The sequence below is a fragment of the Podarcis filfolensis genome (genome assembly GCF_964270895.1).
Source record: "Podarcis filfolensis genome assembly, chromosome: 8".
Taxonomy (NCBI): Eukaryota; Metazoa; Chordata; class Lepidosauria; order Squamata; family Lacertidae; genus Podarcis; species Podarcis filfolensis.
The window spans coordinates 83,308,196-83,326,118 of NC_139611.1; the positions used below are offsets into that span (position 1 = coordinate 83,308,196).

Consider the following 17,923-nt stretch of genomic DNA (forward strand, 5'->3'; position numbering starts at 1 on the left):
GTGAATGAGTCAGAATTTGTTCTCCCACACGTAGAGACCCTTAACTTCTGCGTCACATTGGTCCTAGTGCCATGGCTGTGGCTCCGGTCAAACAATTAAGCCCCAACAAATCCTACCCTCCAGGCGGCAGCGTAACTGGTTGCTCAGGTGCCCAGTGTGGTGCGAGTCCTGCACATAGCTGTCAACTTACAGATTTGAAAATAAGGGACCAGCAGCCTCGAAAATAAGGGATCGGCAGCCAAAATAAGGGATTTTCCGGGCACAGGTATGTTCAACTTCTGAGCCCCTCTGAGCCAAAGGCAGAAAGCCCAGCCAGCAGCCAAACGAAGCCTCATCAATAAGGGACAGCAGCGGACATGGCGCTGGGATAAGGGACTGTCCCGCCAGATAAGGGACACTTGACAGCTATGGTCCTGCAGCTGGGGGCGGAGTGAGCCGCCCATGGGGGTGGGGCAAACTGGCCATGGGGGCGGGGCAAGCCAAGGCAGGGCACGCTGCGGGGAGCCTCTCTGCAGTGGGCTGAGGCAGTGGGCAGACGCAAGCCCTGCGCTGCTCAGAAAAGCAGCATGGAGGTTGCAGGCAGTGTGCCCGTCGCCTCCCCCTCAGGAGAGACACATGGCTCAGGCACGCTGCAGGCCCCGCGGTGTGGCGCCCAGTGCCCCCTGCCTCACCTAGCTCCCAGTGGCGTAGGAAGAGGGGTGCGGTGCATGCGGGAGTTATTTTTATATATATATAAAAGTGCTGCGAGCCCAATTTTTAAAAATGTGTTTTAAAAATACATATTTTTGCCATTTTCTCACCCCCCTCAGTGATGATACCCAGGCGGCCTGCACCCCCCCCCCTTCCAGGCAGAGGCAATTGTGAATTTTATGCTCTGCTCAACAGCTGGCACCCTGTTGGCATAATACACACACACACACACACACACATATACACACACAGTGGTACCTCAGGTTAAGAACTTAATTCATTCCGGAGGTCCGTTCTTAACCTGAAACTGTTCTTAACCTGAAGCACCACTTTCGCTAATGGGGCCTTCCGCTGCCGCTGCCGCGCGATTTCTGTTCTCATCCTGAAGCAAAGTTCTTAACCCGAGGTACCATTTCTGGATTAGCGGAGTCTGTAAACTGAAGTGTCTGTAACCTGAAGCGTCTGTAACCCGAGGTACAGGGTTATATATATGGGCAAAAGATTCCTGCATTGGAGGGCCGTGGCCTTCCACTCTACAATTCCACAAGTCTATGATTCTGTAGCCATAAGGTTGCGGCCCAGATTCTGGGACTTGTTTTCTCCCATTCAGGAATAAGCTCCCATGCATCTCCTTCGACGCCATTGACTTGATGCTGTTTCCATTGATTCCCACCCAGCGTAGTCCTTGTGCAATTCAAGAGCTGAATTTCCCCATGTCGCTGCATTGCCTCTTCCAGACTCCCTGTTTATTGAGCATTCGTCTTGGCTTGCTTGATAAATGTTTGTGGGAGGGAGGTTATATGACACCAGCTCTGTACTGAGCATTTGTTCTGATTTGTTTGCAGGGAGGGGTGTGTGTGTGTGTGTGTGTGTGTGTGTGTAATTAGTTTACTGCCCTTCATCTGCAGATCAGGGTTCACAGGTTAGATGACATCACATCAAGCAGTTTCTTTTCTTTTCTTTTTTTTAAAAAATGTTTTATTAACAAATTCCACATAACAAATTGTCAAAACATATCATATTCATTATTTCCCCCTTTTTCCTCACCCCCTTCAAACCCGCCCCCAGAGACCTCCCTCAGCTCCTCTCTCTGATTTCTCAGCACATATTACTCTCTGCATGTTCTAACATTACCTATCTACCATGTTATCAACTAACAAATTTGTGTATGTTTATTCAAAACCTGCCAAGGAGTCCAATTCATTTAGTTGCCTTTTTAGATAAGTTGTAAAAAGCTCCCCATTCTTCCTTAAAGGCACAGTTGTCCTTGTCCCACAATTTGTATGTCAATTTAGCCAACTCTGTGTAGCTCATCAATTCTTTCTTTCGTTGGGACATCAAGCAGTTTTCATCTCACATTTCCCTCCCCTTTCCGTAATGCAGGATGTTGAATTTTATTTTATTTTATTTTTGAGAGAAAAAAAGTGGGTTTGTTGTGCAAAAGCACCAACTCCACAAATCGTGCGGCAAAAATTTGCCGGCGTGTGAGTGAATCCGAACGAAGTTTGGAAGCGGCTCACCTGCCACACGCTGGGGAAAGTTTGGGGATGTTCTTGGGTCCACACAGCTGCGGGAGGCACAAAATTCCTGCCAGGAGCACCATGGCAGCCCAACTTGGCCCTGCAGGGTGGCGTGGGGGGAATACCCCCTTCTGTCTCCCCTCCCCCTAATTTAGCCAGCTTCCGGCAGCTGTCTGGGTTATCCAAAGGGGCCTTGTGTGCTTTGATAGCTTAGATCCCTGTTCTATTTCTCTCTCCCTCTCAGAGGCTAAGAATATGCCAGGTTCCCTCCACACCCCTTCCTATTTATCCAGTGCTGACTAACACTTGGCTGGGCCAGTCCTATTGTTCCCGGGAAAGTGCAGCCCTTGTTGTTGGTAGCTTTTGTGGGATGGTGGAGAAGGCAGGGGGCAGACAGTGGCTCACCTCTGCAGTCTCTGCTGCTCTGCAGGGCCTTGAAGAGTCAGGCAGAGGACCGGGGCAGGTAGATAATGTGCCCCCCTTTTTTTTACCCTGGGGATAACTCATAGCTGTCAACCTTCCCTTTTTTTGTGGGAAATTCCCTTATTCCAGCACCGTTTCCCACTGCTATCCTGGATTGTTAGATATCCCGTAGACTGTCCCTGGGACAGGTGAGGCTGCTGATCCCTTATTTTCGAGGCTGCTGATCCCTTATTTTCAAATCTGAAAGTTGACAGCTATGGGATAGCTGAAGTCTTATAAATAAGTAAGTCTATAAATAATTTTCACAAAAGTTATGCTGACAAATAATTTTATTTCAAGGCTTGAACTGTATCTGCATATAAAGACAAACTGGAAAATACAGTGGTACCCCTGGTTACGTACTTACCGTATTTTTTGCTCTATAAGACTCACTTTTTCCCTCCTAAAAAGTAAGGGGAAATGTGTGTGTGTCTTATGGAGTGAATGCAGACTGTGCGCCTATCTCAGAAGCCAGAACAGCAAGAGGGATTGCTGCTCTCACTGCGCAGCGATCCCTCTTGCTGTTCTGGCTTCTGAGATTCAAAATATTTTTTTTCTTGTTTTCCTCCTCCAAAAACTAGGTGCGTCTTGTGGTCTGGTGCGTCTTATAGAGCGAAAAATACAGGAATTCATTCCGGAGGTCCGTTCTTAACCTGAAACTCTTCTTAACCTGAAGCACCACTTTAGCTAATGGGGCCTCCCACTGCTGCTGCGCCACCACTGCACAATTTCTGTTCTCACCCTGAAGCAAAGTTCTTAACCTGAGGTACTATTTCTGGGTTAGCGGAGTCTGTAACCTGAGGCGTATGTAACCTGAAGCGTATGTAACCCGAGGTACCACTATAGATAAATATGCTGACTGAGCCCCCTTTGGAATCGGAGTTCTGGGCCAAGTGGCCCAAATGGCCCCCCTCTGTCTGGGCCTGCTGCTCTGTGGTCACCCATGTTGAGCTCATAGCTGTCAACCTTCCCCTTTTTTTGCGAGAAATCCCCTTATTCCAGCGCCATTTCCCGCTGCTTCCCGCTGCTATCCCGGATTGTTAGATATCCTGTAGACTGTCCCCAGGACAGGTAAGGCTGCTGATCCCTTATTTTCGAGGCTGCTGGTACCTTATTTTCAAATCTGAAAGTTGACAGCTATGGTTGAGCTGCTTTTAAGAAAGCGAAAGAGGAGCCCTGCTCCTTCTTCAGCATCCTGGCCGGCTGGCTAGCCGTATGCCTCCTGGAAGATCGCAAGAAAAGGTCAACAGCAGACACACACACACACACACACCCTCCGTTTCTCTGTTCCCAGCATTACAAGTCCTCCAAGGTAGACTGCCCCTGAACTCGGAGGCTCCATTTCCTTTAACGCAGCTACCGGCGTTCAGGAACGCAGCTGTCAACAAACAGCCGTGTCGGAAGCAAATTGAGGGGGGAAGCACATCCAGGTGAATGTTGGAAACATGAGTCACGCGTATGGATTTAAAACAGGCGCTTAGTTGAAAGGAAGTGGCGGTTGTGTGTGTGTATGTGTGATCCACTGTTTGTTAGCCTGAATGGATGGCTAAAGTATGCTGAACATGCGAGGGGGTTGGTTTCCTCCATCAGTGCTTGCCAAAGGGGTTGGAGCCATGCAAGACACCTGGGGGCTTTGGAACGACCGACATCTTCTTTGAAGTGTGTTTTCTGAAGATAAATGCTGTGTGCATCGGAAGGAATTGGGACCGGACAAATTCATGGAAGATAAGGGATCAGTGGCTACTAAGGTTACCGGATTTTTTTCAATGAATCCGGGGACACTTTTCTCCCCTCCCCCAAATAATCTTTATTAGTTTTTCAATTAGATACTCCATATACACATATTGTATTACATTTTACATTTATACTTGCTCTTCAGAGCTGACTTCCCTCCTTCCTTCTTCTGGTTTTTTTATATCACACATAATTTTATCGCATTATTTTCTTCCATTTTATATATTGTTATTCATTTCCCATATTTGTCCGTAGTATATCCGTAAACAAATAAGTCCTCATGTTTATACAATTCTTGTTGTCTGTCTGTATTCATGTACCACTACTGTTAGTTATAATAGTTTCCTTAAACATTTTGTTTCTTATTATTTTCATTATCCATTAATCATTCCCGTTATGAGGTTTATTTCCAATTCTACTGGTTTCGCTATTTCATCTTATCTTTCCTATATACAACATAAAAATTTCCCATTCTTTTTGAAATGTTTCTTCGCCCTGTTGTCGAATTTTCCCTGTTAGTTTGGCTATTTCTGCATATTCCATTACCTTCTGTCGCCATTCTTCTACTGTTGGGAATTGCTGCTGTTTCCAGGGACACTTTTCAACTTCCTACTAAATAGATGGATTTTGTTAGGGAACTGACTTGTAAATCCAGGGACTGTCCCTGGGAAATGGGGACTCCTGGTAACCTTATACTAACGGCCAGGTTCCCTCTCCCCTGTCAGGGCAGCGTGCCTCTGAATGCCAGTGCCTGGAAATTACAGTTGGGGAGAGCTCTGCTCTTCCACTCGTGTCAGATTCCTGCCTTGCAGCGGGTTGGACTAGATGACCCCCTGGGTTCCCTTCCAGCTTTACGGTTCTATGATTCTATGCTTAGCAGGCTTCCTGTTCAGGTGTCTTGTCTGTCTGACCCATGTGAGGACAGGCTGCTGCACTAGATGTTCCTAATAATAATAATAATTTATTATTTACAGTGGTACCTCGCAAGACGAAATTAATTCATTCCGCGAGTCTTTTCGTCTTGCGAGTTTTTCGTCTTGCGAAGCACGGTCAAGTCGCAACTGCACCTCTTCAAGCGGTTTTAAGAAAAAGGAAACAAACTTGCAAGACGTTTTCGTCTTGCGAAGCAAGCCCATAGGGAAATTCGTCTTGCGAAGCAACTCAAAAAACGAAAAACTCTTTCGTCTTGCGAGTTTTTCGTCTTCCGAGGCATTCGTCTTGTGAGGTACCACTGTATACCCCGCCCATCTGACTGAGTTTCCCCAGCCACTCTGGGCGGCTCTCAATCAAGTGTTAAAAACAGTACAGCATTAAATATTAAAAACTTCCCTAAACAGGGCTGCCTTCAGATGTCTTTTAAAAATAGGATAGCTGCTTATTTCCTTGACATCTAACGGGAGGGCGTTCCACAGGGCGGGTGCCACTACCGAGAAGGCCCTCTGTTTGGTTCCCTATAACTTGGCTTCTCGCAGTGAGGGAACTCCCCGAAGGCCCTCGGTGCTGGACCTCAGTGTCCCGGCTGAACGATGGGGGTGGAGACACTCCTTCAGGTATACAGGACCGAGGCTGTTTAGGGCTTTCAACGTCAGCACCAAACTTTGAATTGTGCTCGGAAACGTACTGGGAGCCAATGTAGGTCTTTCAGGACTGGTGTTATGTGGTCCCGGCGGCCGCTCCCAGTCACCAGTCTAGCTGCCACATTCTGGATTAGTTGCAGTTTCCGGGTCACCTTCAAAGGTAGCCCCACGTAGAGCGTGTTGCAGTAGTCCAAGCGGGAGATAACCAGAGCATGCACCACTTTGGCGAGTGATCCAGCCGGGCTCTTCTTACACGTTCCCGATGGCATGTGCTCTGGTGCTGACCATTTGTGATGAAACCCCAGCTGACATGGTGTGTGTGGTTTGCGGCGCCTGCGACGTTGCGAATATTGACTCCTGATAGCGCTGGCTCCTGGTCATTGGGGTGAGTTGTGCGCCTTACAGGCAGCAGCCGTCCCCATAACTTGATTTTGACGCAAGCCGTTTCGGGCCCTTCAAAGCAGTGGTCTTCCTTTGGGGTAATTTCACAGAATCATAGGACCTTAGAATTGGAAGGGATCCCCAAGGGGAATCTGGTCTGACCCCTTGCAATAGCAGGAATCTTTCACCCGGTGTGGGGCTCAAACTCACAGCCCTGAGCTTAAGAGCCTTATGCTCTACCAACTGAGCTATGTTGTGCCTTTGTGGCAATAGGAGCATTTTTTTGAAAGCAGTTTTGCCTTCGGAAGTTTTGCCTTTGCTTATTGAAATATACTCAGAGTCGCAAAGTGATTTCATGCTCTTTATTCAGCTCATAGTGGTAAGGAGGAATGAATGAATGTCCCCTCAAAGTATCTGCTTTATATACATTATTTACACAATGGGCTGCACATGATTGGCTAATTCCGGAATTCTACTGTAAGCCAATCAGGTTGTGGATTCACTTCTATCTGGAGCATGATTGGGTGGTTCCTGCCAACCAATCATACTGCCGCATTGTTCTAGGACCAATCAGACTGCTGCATTCTGAATCCTATTGTTCAAGGACCAATCAGACTGCTGCAGTTTGGATCCTATTCAACTCAGTACATAACACTTATCATTTTATCTCTATCCCACCTTTCCTCCAAGTCGCTCAGGTCAGTGTGTGCACTGTTTCCCCCACCCTGCCGTTGCCCGTTTTATCATCACAATGACCCTGCGAGGAAGGCCAAGCTGAGAGATGGTGACTGGTCCCAGGTCACCCAGTGTGCCTTGCAGCATATAAGTGGGGATTTGAATCTGGGTCACCTCAGTGCTTTAACTCTGACAAATGGCGGCCATTCACTCCTCTGGGTGGGAGGCCTTTGGAAGCTTATACGAAGCTGGACAGCTGACCCATCTAGTCCAGTACTGTCTACACTGCCATTTCTGCATATTCCGTAAGGTTTTGTATCCATTCTTCCTTTGCTGGGTCTTCTGCTTCTTTTCATTTTGGGGCGAGTAACATTCTTGCCGCTGCAGTAGCATACATAAGTTTCTATACATTTTAGGTAGTTCTAAACGACTAAACAACAACATCCATATAATCCCAAAAAGAAAAGCTTCTGGGTTTTTTTTTTAAACAAAGGTTATTTTAAACATCCTCTTCATTTCATTATATATCATTTCTCAGTAAGCTTTAACCTTACTACAAGACCACCACATATGATAAAAAGAACCTTCTTTCTCTTTACATTTCCAACATTTATTCGATTGAGATTTGTACATTTTTGACAACTTAGTGTTAGATACCTCCGATATATCGCTTTCATATGATTTTCTCTTAGACTGTAACATGCTGTAAATTTTATATCCATATTCCACCATCATTCCCATGCTTCCATATTTGAGGTTTTTGTGTCCATGTGGCAAGGCGAAGGAAAATGGCTTCTGTGAATAGTGGTCTCCATTTCAAATTCTGGTTGAGCTGTGCATTTTGCACCAGACAAGACCTATTGCAGATCAGTGTGCCTACACACCCATTGTGGGGGTAAGGGCACAGCCCTTTCACGGCTCGGTTCAAATCTCACCTGAGCTTCAAACTAAGGAAGTCTGTGTCTCTAAGCTCCCTTCTCTGCGGGATGAAAGCACTGGCCTTCCTCACACGGCTGTTGTGAGAGCCACCCGGGGAACGTATAGATGGGCTGCATACAGAATGCTTGGCTACGCGGACATTTATGTTGGACTCACCATATCATCCTCATTAGGAATCGTGTGATCTTTTGATGAATTCTTAGATGTAAATCTAAGAATTAATATTAATTGTTGTTGTTGTTTAGTCATGTCTGACTCTTCGTGACCCCCTGGACCAGAGCATGCCAGGCACTCCTGTCTTCCACTGCCTCCCGCAGTTTGGTCAAACTCATGCTGGTAGCTTCGAGAACACTGTCCCACCGTCTTGTCCTCTGCCGTCCCCTTCTCCTTGTGCCCCCCATCTTTCCCAACATCAGGGTCTTTTCCAGGGAGTCTTCTCTTCTCATGAGGTGGCCAGAGTATTGGAGACTTAGCTTCAGGATCTGTCCTTCCAGTGAGCACTCAGGGCTGATTTCCTTCAGAAGGATAGGTTTGATCTTCTTGCAGTCCATGGGACTCTCAAGAGTCTCCTCCAGCACCAGAATTCAAAAGCATCCATTCTTCGGCGATCAGCCTTCTTTATGGTCCAGCTCTCACTTCCATACATCACTACTGGCAAAACTATAGCTTTAACTAATAATAAATAGGAATGCCTAAAAAGAGAGGTAGGGACGCGGGTGGTGCTGTGATCTAAATTAAGTTTACCAGATTTTCTTCAATGAATCCGGGGACACATCAATGGATTTTGTATGGGGACTGATATGTAAATCCGGGGACTGTCCCCGGGAAACGTGGACGTCTGGTAACCTTAGTCTAAACCACAGAGCATAGGGCTTGCTGATCAGAAGGTCTGCGGTTCGAATCCCCGCCACGGGGTGAGCTCCCGTTCTTTGGTCCCAGCTCCTGCCCACCTAGCAGTTCAAAAGCAAGTCAAGCGCAAGTAGATAAATAGGTACCACTCCGGCGGGAAGGTAAACAGCGTTTCCGTGCGCTGCTCTGGTTCGCCAGAAGTGGCCTAGTCATGCTGGCGACATGACCCGGAAGCTGTCTGCAGACAAACGCCGGCTCCCTCGGCCAGTAATGGGAGATGAGCGCCGCAACCCCAGAGTCGTGTGTGACTGGACTAACAGTCAGGGCTACCTTTACCTTTACCCTTAAAACGAGAGGTGCTCAAGTGAACATCTGCCCCACCCCAGAGACTCTGGCTGAGAATGTAATCCCAGATTCCTGCCAATTCCTCGGTGGGTAGGAATCAATTGCCACCAGGGCCGGATTTAGGTTTGATGAGGCCCTAAGCTACTGAAGGTAATGGGGCCCTTTCTATGTCCAGCTGTCCTTTGTCAACAACAAATTGTTGCTGTATTTTGTGTTGAATATATGCTATACAGTGGTACCTCGGAATGCGAACGGGATCCATTCCGGAGCCCCGTTCACATCCTGAATAGAACGTAAGACGCAACTGTGCGTTTGCGCATGCGCGGGTCGCGTTTCGCCGCTCCCGCACATGCGCATGACGTGATTTTGACTGTCTGCGCAAGCGCGAGCGCCAAAACCCGGAAGTAACAAGCTCTGTGACTTCTGGGTCGCCCCGGAGCACAACCCGAAAGTACTTATCCTGAAGCATATTTATTCTGAGGTATGGCTGTATGGTAATTTATGGACCTAATAGGTATCTCAAGCCATTTGCACATGTTACCATGCAACCAGTCCATGCAGAATGTAGGCACCCTATATATAGAAAGGAGCAAACCCGTGATATTTTAGGGAGCAGGCTAGCAGGCGGGGCCCGTTACTTACATCATAGTGGCCAACACAACACAAAACACTGTTGCTGTATATAGGTTTTATTTTATCTTATTTTTATCTTATATTTTGGAAATGTCCATCCAGGTTTTTTCCCTTAAATCTTTTTTTGGGGGGCCCAAGAGAGTGTGGCCCTAAGCTATAGCTTTTTTAGCTTATGCATAAATCTGGCACTGATTGCACACTCTGCACCTGTTCAGAGATAGCCTTTCTCCTTGGTAACCACCTGGGGTTAAACCCTGGCTTCCTACGCCACCCCTCCCCATCCGAAAAGAAAGCTACTGGGGCTGAAGCCTAGGGGGGGCTGGACTTTTTCTGGCTCGGTTTATTTTTGTGTTGTACGCAGACCCTCCTTGCTCAACGGAAACCAGCTTTCCACCCACCCTTCTTAGCAGGGGAGGGGACGACGCTTTGCTTCTGCAGACAAATTTGGCGTTTCCCATTTGCCCCGGTTGCCCAGGTGACTGTCTCCCTCCCTCCCCCACTGAGCGAGCTGCATTCCCTCTTTTTTGCAGAGGAGGGGGCTCCTCTGGTCCCTGGGAAGACAGGCCCTTGAGGCCTGCAGCAGCAGCAGCAGCAGCAGCAGCAGCAGCAGCAGATTGCAAGGTGGTGATGATGGGGGAAAGGAGGAGGAGGAGGCTGCTGTGGGTTGCCATGGCAACTCGGTGGCAGAGACGTATTGTTGAGGCAGCAGCTTTGGGGAAGGCAGGGAGGAGAAGCAGAAGATGCTGCTGGCTTTGGGATGCTGTGTGTGTGTGTGTTGTGTTGGAGAATGTGAGCACTCAGCCTTCTGGTATCCATGGTGCTGGCGCTTGGCCTTCTCAGGTGGCCTAAAACATTCCCTTTTTTTTTGTTCCTGTGTACACACACACACACGCACACCCTCTGATACTTGCTTGCTCACTCTCTCCCCTCAGTCGATGCGATAAAAGGCAGGCTGCATTTTTATAAATAGCCGTCTAAGGACAGGAGTCCAGTCTTTGCTTTTCACGAATCGCAGCAGCCAGCACAATTTTCTAACAACCAGCTAGCAGAGGACGGGGAACGGCAGGACAGACTTCTGGTTGCAATCGAGGGGCCACCTCCCAGACCCCTGTTTTTGTGCATTGGGGGCTCCTGGGTTCCCCTGGGCTTTTGAACCTGCGATGCAGCCAGCAGCAGCCAACTGTGCGAAACCAGCAAGCAAGATTTGAATACAAGAGTCCTTTGTGGCTTCCGCCAATTTCAGAGGCCTCTTACTGTAGAAGCAGAACATAGCCTCCATGGCTAGGAGCCATCAATAGCCCTCTCCTCCACAAATCTGTCCAATCCTCTTTCTTAAAAGAATGTACGTTTCCCATAATTTTACAGTTACCATCACTTATCATATAACAACAACAACAACAATTTATTTGGACTACAAATCCCATCAGACCCTGGAGATTATGGGAGTTGTATTCCAGAACCTGTAGGCAGGTAGGCAAAGGCCTTGATCCTTTGATGCTCCCACCATCAGTAATGGGCCAGAAGGACCAGGGATCTGACTCACTACACAAGGCACCTTCAAGTGTTCATGTGTTACAATTAATAATAATAATAAAAATACCCCGTCCATCTGGCCAGGCCTCCCCAGCCACAGAGGGCGGCTTCCAACAGTATATTAAAACACAATAAAACATCAAACATGGAAACTTCCCTAAACAGGGCTGCCTTCAGATGCCTTCTAAAAGTCAGATAGTTGTTTATTTCCTTGACATCTGGTGGGAGGGCGTTCCACAGGGCGGGCGCCACTACTGAGAAGGCCCTCTGCCTGGTTCCCTGTAATTTGGTTTCTCTCAGTGAGGGAACCGCCAGAAAGCCCTCGGAGCTGGACCCCAGCGTCCGGGCAGAACGATAGGGGTAGAGACGCTCCTTGAGGTATACTGGGACTTTGAGGCTGTTTAGGGCTTTAAAGGTCAGCACCAACACTTTGAACTGTGCTCGGAAACGTATTGGGAGCCAATGTAGGTCTTTCAAGACCGGTGTCATGTGGTCTCGGCGGCCACCCCCAGTCACCAGTCTATATTCTTTGACTTCCCCACACATCCCTCCATGGGTTCCTGTTGAGCTGCGTCTCCTTATTACCCGTCTTCTAGTGGTTTCTAACTGCTGCTCATATATCTAGCCCCACTTGGAAATAATCTGGTTACAGCGGAACCTCAGGTTGCGGACGTAATCCGTGATGGAGGCACGTCCGCAACCCGCAACGTTCGCAAATAGAAGCAGCGCGTCTGCACAAGCACGTGGCACCATTTAGCGCTTCTGCGCATGCGGCGAAACCCAGAAGTAACCCGTTCCAGTACTTCCGGGTTTGCCGCGGTGTGCAACCCGAAAACACGTAACCAGAAGCAATCGTATCATGAGGTATGACTGTAATATATTTCTTTAAGCATTCACCAAAGTATTCCCATTCCTCTCTTACATCCTGATTCCTTGTCTTTGCAGTCAACATTGCTAATTCTGAATATTCTATTAACTTGTTCCGCCATTCTTCTTTTGTATGACTTTTTTGTCCTTCCACCTTTGAGCATAAATAATTGTGGCCGCTGCCGTTGCATATAGGAAGAGAGATCAAGTGCTTTCTTAGGTATTTCACCCTCTATAATATTCAATAAGATCATCTCTGGGTTTTTGGTTTTGTTTTGGAATGAGAGCTTTAACATCCTTTTTACCTCTGAATATATCATCTCCCAATACTCTTTAGCTTTTTTACAACCCCACCACATGTGTACGAATGTTCCCTCTGCCTCTTCGCCTTTCCAACATAGTTTAGTTCCTTTTTAATGAATTTGTCCAGTCCTCTTTTAAAGCCATCCCAGTTGGGGGCCATTCCTGCCTCTTCTGGGAGGGAGTCCCATAGTTTAAGAAATATTGCTTCTCCTTGTTGTCTTGTCAGTAGAAACTGACAGGAGGACGAAGGCCTCTGGTTGTGCAACAGAGAACACACTTCGCTTGCAGAAAGTCTCGGGTTCTGAGAGAGAGCTCAGTCAGTAGAGCATGAGAAGCTTATTTTCCGGGTTGTGGGTTTGAGCCCCACGTTGGGCAAAATATTCCTGAACTGCAGGGGGTTGGACTAGATGGTCCTTGTGGTCCCCTCCAGCTCTATGAGTCTGTGATTCAATACCTGGTCTCTCCAGGTGAGGCTGGCAGAGACTCCTGCCTGAAACCCTGGAAAGGTGCTGCCAGCCAGTGTAGACAGTACTGGACTAGATGGGCCATCTGTCCAACTTTGAACTGTGGTACCTCGGGTTAAGAACTTAATTCGTTCTGGAGGTCCGTTCTTAACCTGAAACTGTTCTTAACCTGAAGCACCACTTTAGCTAATGGGGCCTCCCGCTGCCGCTGCTGGGCGATTTCTGTTCTCATCCTGAAGCAAAGTTCTTAACCCGAGGTTCTATTTCTGGGTTAGCGGAGTCTGTAACCTGAAGCGTCTGTAACCCGAGGTACCACTGTATAAGGCCTCCCACCCAGAGGAGTGAATGGCTGCCATTTGTCAGAGTGGACTGGAGGACATCAAGTGAACAGGGGAACTCATTGCTACTGGATGGGATGGGTCTTTCAGGTCTTTTGCTTCCTCTGCCAGTGGGAGGAGCCATCTCTCTCTCTCTCTCTCTCTCTCTCTCTCTCTCTCTCTCTCTCTCTCTCTCCCCCCCTCCCTCCAGTCTGCCCTGACTATTGGCACTGTCTTTTCTCTGTGGATAAATTTCCTCCATATTTTTTTTTATCGCCAGCCTTATCTTTGGTCAATAGTTTTGCCTCTTTCTACTTTTTCTGTGGTATTATTGTCTGTAGAGACTTCCTTCATTTTTTAATAGGTTCTCTTTTATAGCTTACCCCCCACTCCTCCTGGTATAATGTGCTTGAAAACCTTTTCTTGTGTTTTCCTGCTTTCCCGGGTTTCTTCAGTAGTGTACTTTTGGTGTGTGTGCTTTCTCCTTGCGCTTTCTTAATCTGGCGTGGCTGCTTGGTGGTGGCCCCCGCAATACTTACGAAGTGCACTGCCGTTTTCCTCTCGGGGAATGTCGTTGAGGCTCTGCCCCCTGATTTTTCATCACCTTTTAAAGGTAAAGGTACCCCTGCCCGTGCGGGCCAGTCTTGCCAGACTCTAGGGTTGTGCGCTCATCTCACTCTATAGGCCGGGAGCCAGCGCTGTCCGCAGACACTTCCGGGTCACGTGGCCAGCGTGACAAGCTGCATCTGGCGAGCCAGCACAGCACACGGAACGCCGTTTACCTTCCCGCTGGTAAGCGGTCCCTATTTATCTACTTGAACCCGGGGGTGCTTTCGAACTGCTAGGTTGGCAGGCGCTGGGACCGAACGACGGGAGCGCACCCCGCCGCGGGGATTCGAACCGCCAACCATACGATCGGCAAGTCCTAGGTGCTGAGGTTTTACCCACAGTGCCACCCGCGTCCTCATCGCCTTTTAGCAAGGGGGAAACTTCTCAGAATCTCCTCGACAGCTCCCACCATACCTGTCAAGTGGGACTGTCGGCATTCAAACTTCACCCTCTAATTTATCCGCCCTCGGTTTTGTCCGAGGGAACATTCTAAAGGTTTTCTCCCCTTCCTTATTTCCTCCTGCCTTTCAGAGTGTGTGCATGTGTGTTTGGGGAAAACTTCAAGAAAAACCGGAGGTGCAGTAAAGCACTAAAGCCTGATGAGTTTCTGGAGTACAGGGGGGTTCAGAAATGGGAAAGGAATTTGTTGTTGTTGTTGTTTAGTCGTTCAGTCGTGTCCGACTCTTCGTGACCCCCTGGACCAGAGCACACCAGGCCCTCCTGTCTTCCACTGCTTCCCACAGTTTGGTCAAACTCATGTTCGTAGCTTCGAGAACACTGTCCCACCATCTCGTCCTCTGTCATCCCCTTCTCCTTGTGCCCTCCATCTTTCCCAACATCAGGGTCTTCCCCAAGGAGTCTTCTCTTCTCATGAGGCGGCCAAAGTATTGGAGCCTCAGCTTCAGGATCTGTCCTTCCAATGAGCACTCAGGGCTGATTTCCTTCAGAATGGATAGGTCTGATCATCTTGCAGTCCATGGGACTCTCAAGAGTCTCCTCCAGCACCAGAATTCAAAAGCATCAATTCTTCGGCGATCAGCCTTCTTTATGGTCCAGCTCTCACTTCCATACATCACTAATAGAATATTCCAAAAGAGGGTATCGCTGGCTGGAGAGAACCTGGAAGAGAAGCACTCCACTCCATACCTTTCTCGCCCTGATCTGGCCACAGTGATCCACGCGACGGTCACCTCCAGGCTTGATTATTGTAACTCGCTCTACGCAGGGCTGCCCTTTAAGCTGACCCAGAAAATCCAGCAGGTGCAAAAAGCCGTGGCGAGGCTCTTTACAGGGTCCTTGCCGCGGGATCACATTCATCCAGTGCTTCACCAACTGCACTGGCTCCCAGTGGAGTACAGAGTCAGGTTTAAGGTGCTGGTTTTGACCTTTAAAGCCCTAGGCGGCCTAGGACCCACGTACCTACGGGACCACCTCTCCTGGTATGTCCCATGGAGGACCTTACAGTCTTCGAACAAAAACATATTGGAGCTCCCGGGCCACAGGGAGGTTAGGCTGGCCTCAACCAGGGCCAGGGCCTTTTCAGTACTGGCCCCGACTTGGTGGAACGCTCTGTCACAAGAGACCAGGGCCCTGCGGGACTTGACATCTTTCCGCAGGGCCTGCGAGACAGAGCTGTTCCGCCTGGCCTTTGGTTTGGACTCAGTCTGACCCTTTATGTTTCCCTCCCCTTATGGTTTTGATCCATGGGCTACTTTTAAAATGAGGCTGCATTTTAAATTGTATTTTAACCTCTATTTCAAATTGTCCCCCCCATTATGTTTTTATTGTAATTTTACTGGTGTTAGCTGCCCTGAGCCCGGCTCTGGCCGGGGAGGGCGGGGTATAAATAAAATGTATTATTTATTATTATTATAACATTTGCAGTCTGTTAGTATTTGTAGTCCTCAAAGCACGACACCTTTACAGCATTCCCTTCCACTGGGTTCGGTTGTCTCCTTCCTTCTGCCTTGTTCCTTTGTTGTCGTGATAATGGGAGAGACCATAGACCAGTGACAGAGCCATGCAGTCCTGGCAAACACCTTTCTGTGCTCACCAGAGGAGACAATACTGACCTAAAGCCTGTCCTGTGGAACTCCCTGCCTATAGATGCTCACCAGGAACCGTCCCTGCCTTCTTTTGAGTGTCCTTTAAAAACTGGGCCATCTAGCTAGGCCTTCGCAAGATGATTTTCCCCTTTAAACCAGCCAGCATCTACTGATGTTTCACGGATGTTTTGAATTAGGTTTTTTAGATATTTAAAGACTGGCATTTAAAATGGCATGTTATACGTTGTAAGCGGCCTGGTGATATTTTAAGAAAGAGCGGGTGGTACATTTTCAAATAATTATAAATAAACAAATGGACAATTAGCCCAAACTGGTATAAGGCATCTTCTGTTACTCACTTGCTCTCAGTCTTCTGCACTAAAGTGCCTTCATCCTATTCTCTTGTCAATCTTCTCCTCCTTACCAGAACACTGTCTGTCTGTCTGTCTTAACTTCCATTCTTTGTACCCTCCTTTTTCAGCTGAGAGAATAATAATAATAATAATAATAATAATAATAATAATAAATATTTATACACTGCCCTTCCCGGTTTAAAAACTGGGCTCAGTTTTTAACTGACAGCTAACAGCAAATACAGTGGTACCTAATTTGTACTTAATTCGTTCCGGAGGTCTGTTCTTAACCTGAAACTGTTCTTAACCTGAAGCACCACTTTAGCTAATGGGGCCTCCCGCTGCCGCTGCTGGGCGATTTCTGTTCTCATCCTGAAGCAAAATTCTTAACCCGAGGTACTATTTCTGGGTTAGCGGAGTCTGTAACCTGAAGCGTCTGTAACCTGAAGCGTATGTAACCTGAGGTACCACTGTATAAAACACTGATTAAAATACGACTTAAAAACCGCATAAAACAGCATAGAATACAACATAAAATGCAGCATCAATATCAATAAAATTCTAAAATTCAGGGGTTATTTTTTTGGGGGGGGGGGGAACAAAAAAAAACAGCAACAAAAACCCAGTCAGTAGACATCAGATGATCACCAGGGCTAACTGGCCAAGTTGGTCCTACTAGGGCAGGCAAAGAGACCCAGGCCTCAGGCCAGCCCCACCTGTGGGCTCGTCAACTTGCAGCCCCCGAAATTCCATTTAAAAACCTCTCAATTGTTTTCTCCCCAATGCAGGGACCACGGAGCGCGTGTGTCTGGTTCAAGGCACAGCGGAAGCCCTCAACGCCGTCCACAACTTCATCGCCGAAAAGGTCCGGGAGATCCCCCAGTCCGTAGTGAAGCCGGAATCGGTCAATATCCTGCAGCCTCAGACAACCATGAATCCTGACCGAGCCAAGCAGGTGAGCGAGCTCGGGAGCCAATCGCTTGTTTGTTAGAGGGGTTGGGAGCTGGGAGCTTCAGGTAAAGGTACCCTTGACCATTAGGTCCAGTCGTGGCCGACTCTGGGGTTGTGGCTCTCATCTCGCTTTATTGGCCGAGGGAGCCGGCGTACAGTTCCGGGTCATGTGGCCAGCATGACTAAGCTGCTTCTGGCGAACCAGAACAGCGCACGGAAACGCCGATTACCTTCCCGCCAGAGCGGTACCTATTTATCTACTTGCACTCTGACGTGCTTTCGAACTGCTAGGTTGGCAGGAGCAGGGACCGAGCAACGGGAGCTCACCCTGTCGCGGGGATTCGAACCGCTGACCTTCTGATCGGCAAGCCCTAGGCTCTGTGGTTTAACCCACAGCGCCACCCGCGTCCCTGGGAGCTTCAGAGTGCCCCTTAAAAATTATAAGGGAATCTCGGCTGGATCAGGCCAGCCTGTTTCAGAGGCAGGGAACCTTAGTCCTGGGTGCCAAATGTGGCAGCCCCCTGGGATCACCTATCTGAGGGTTGCCATAGCTCACAAAGCGAAAATCCAGACAGAAAGTCGTTGACTTTTTCGGGCAGAGCTGTTGAGCTTTTTAGTTTAGTGATGGCCGAAGCTGACCAAATGAGCTATTTTTAAGGAAATTCATCGCAAATTT

General features: G+C 48.2%; 2 protein-coding genes across 3 annotated transcripts in view; both read left to right on the forward strand.

The window, feature by feature from the left end:
* The window catches only part of NOVA2 (NOVA alternative splicing regulator 2), a 70,687-nt gene that overhangs the window by 35,559 nt on the left and 17,205 nt on the right, over positions 1–17,923 (forward strand). For both annotated transcript variants that reach the window (XM_083627451.1, XM_083627452.1), the window contains exon 3: positions 17,085–17,251. In XM_083627451.1, coding sequence (XP_083483577.1) covers positions 17,085–17,251 — 167 coding nt within the window. The remainder of the gene's footprint in view (positions 1–17,084; positions 17,252–17,923) is intronic.
* Positions 13,944–17,923, forward strand: part of CCDC61 (coiled-coil domain containing 61) — a gene marked incomplete at its 5' end in the record, with an annotated part of 118,010 nt that continues 114,030 nt past the window's right edge. The window contains one exon of the mRNA XM_083627366.1: positions 13,944–14,081. The remainder of the gene's footprint in view (positions 14,082–17,923) is intronic.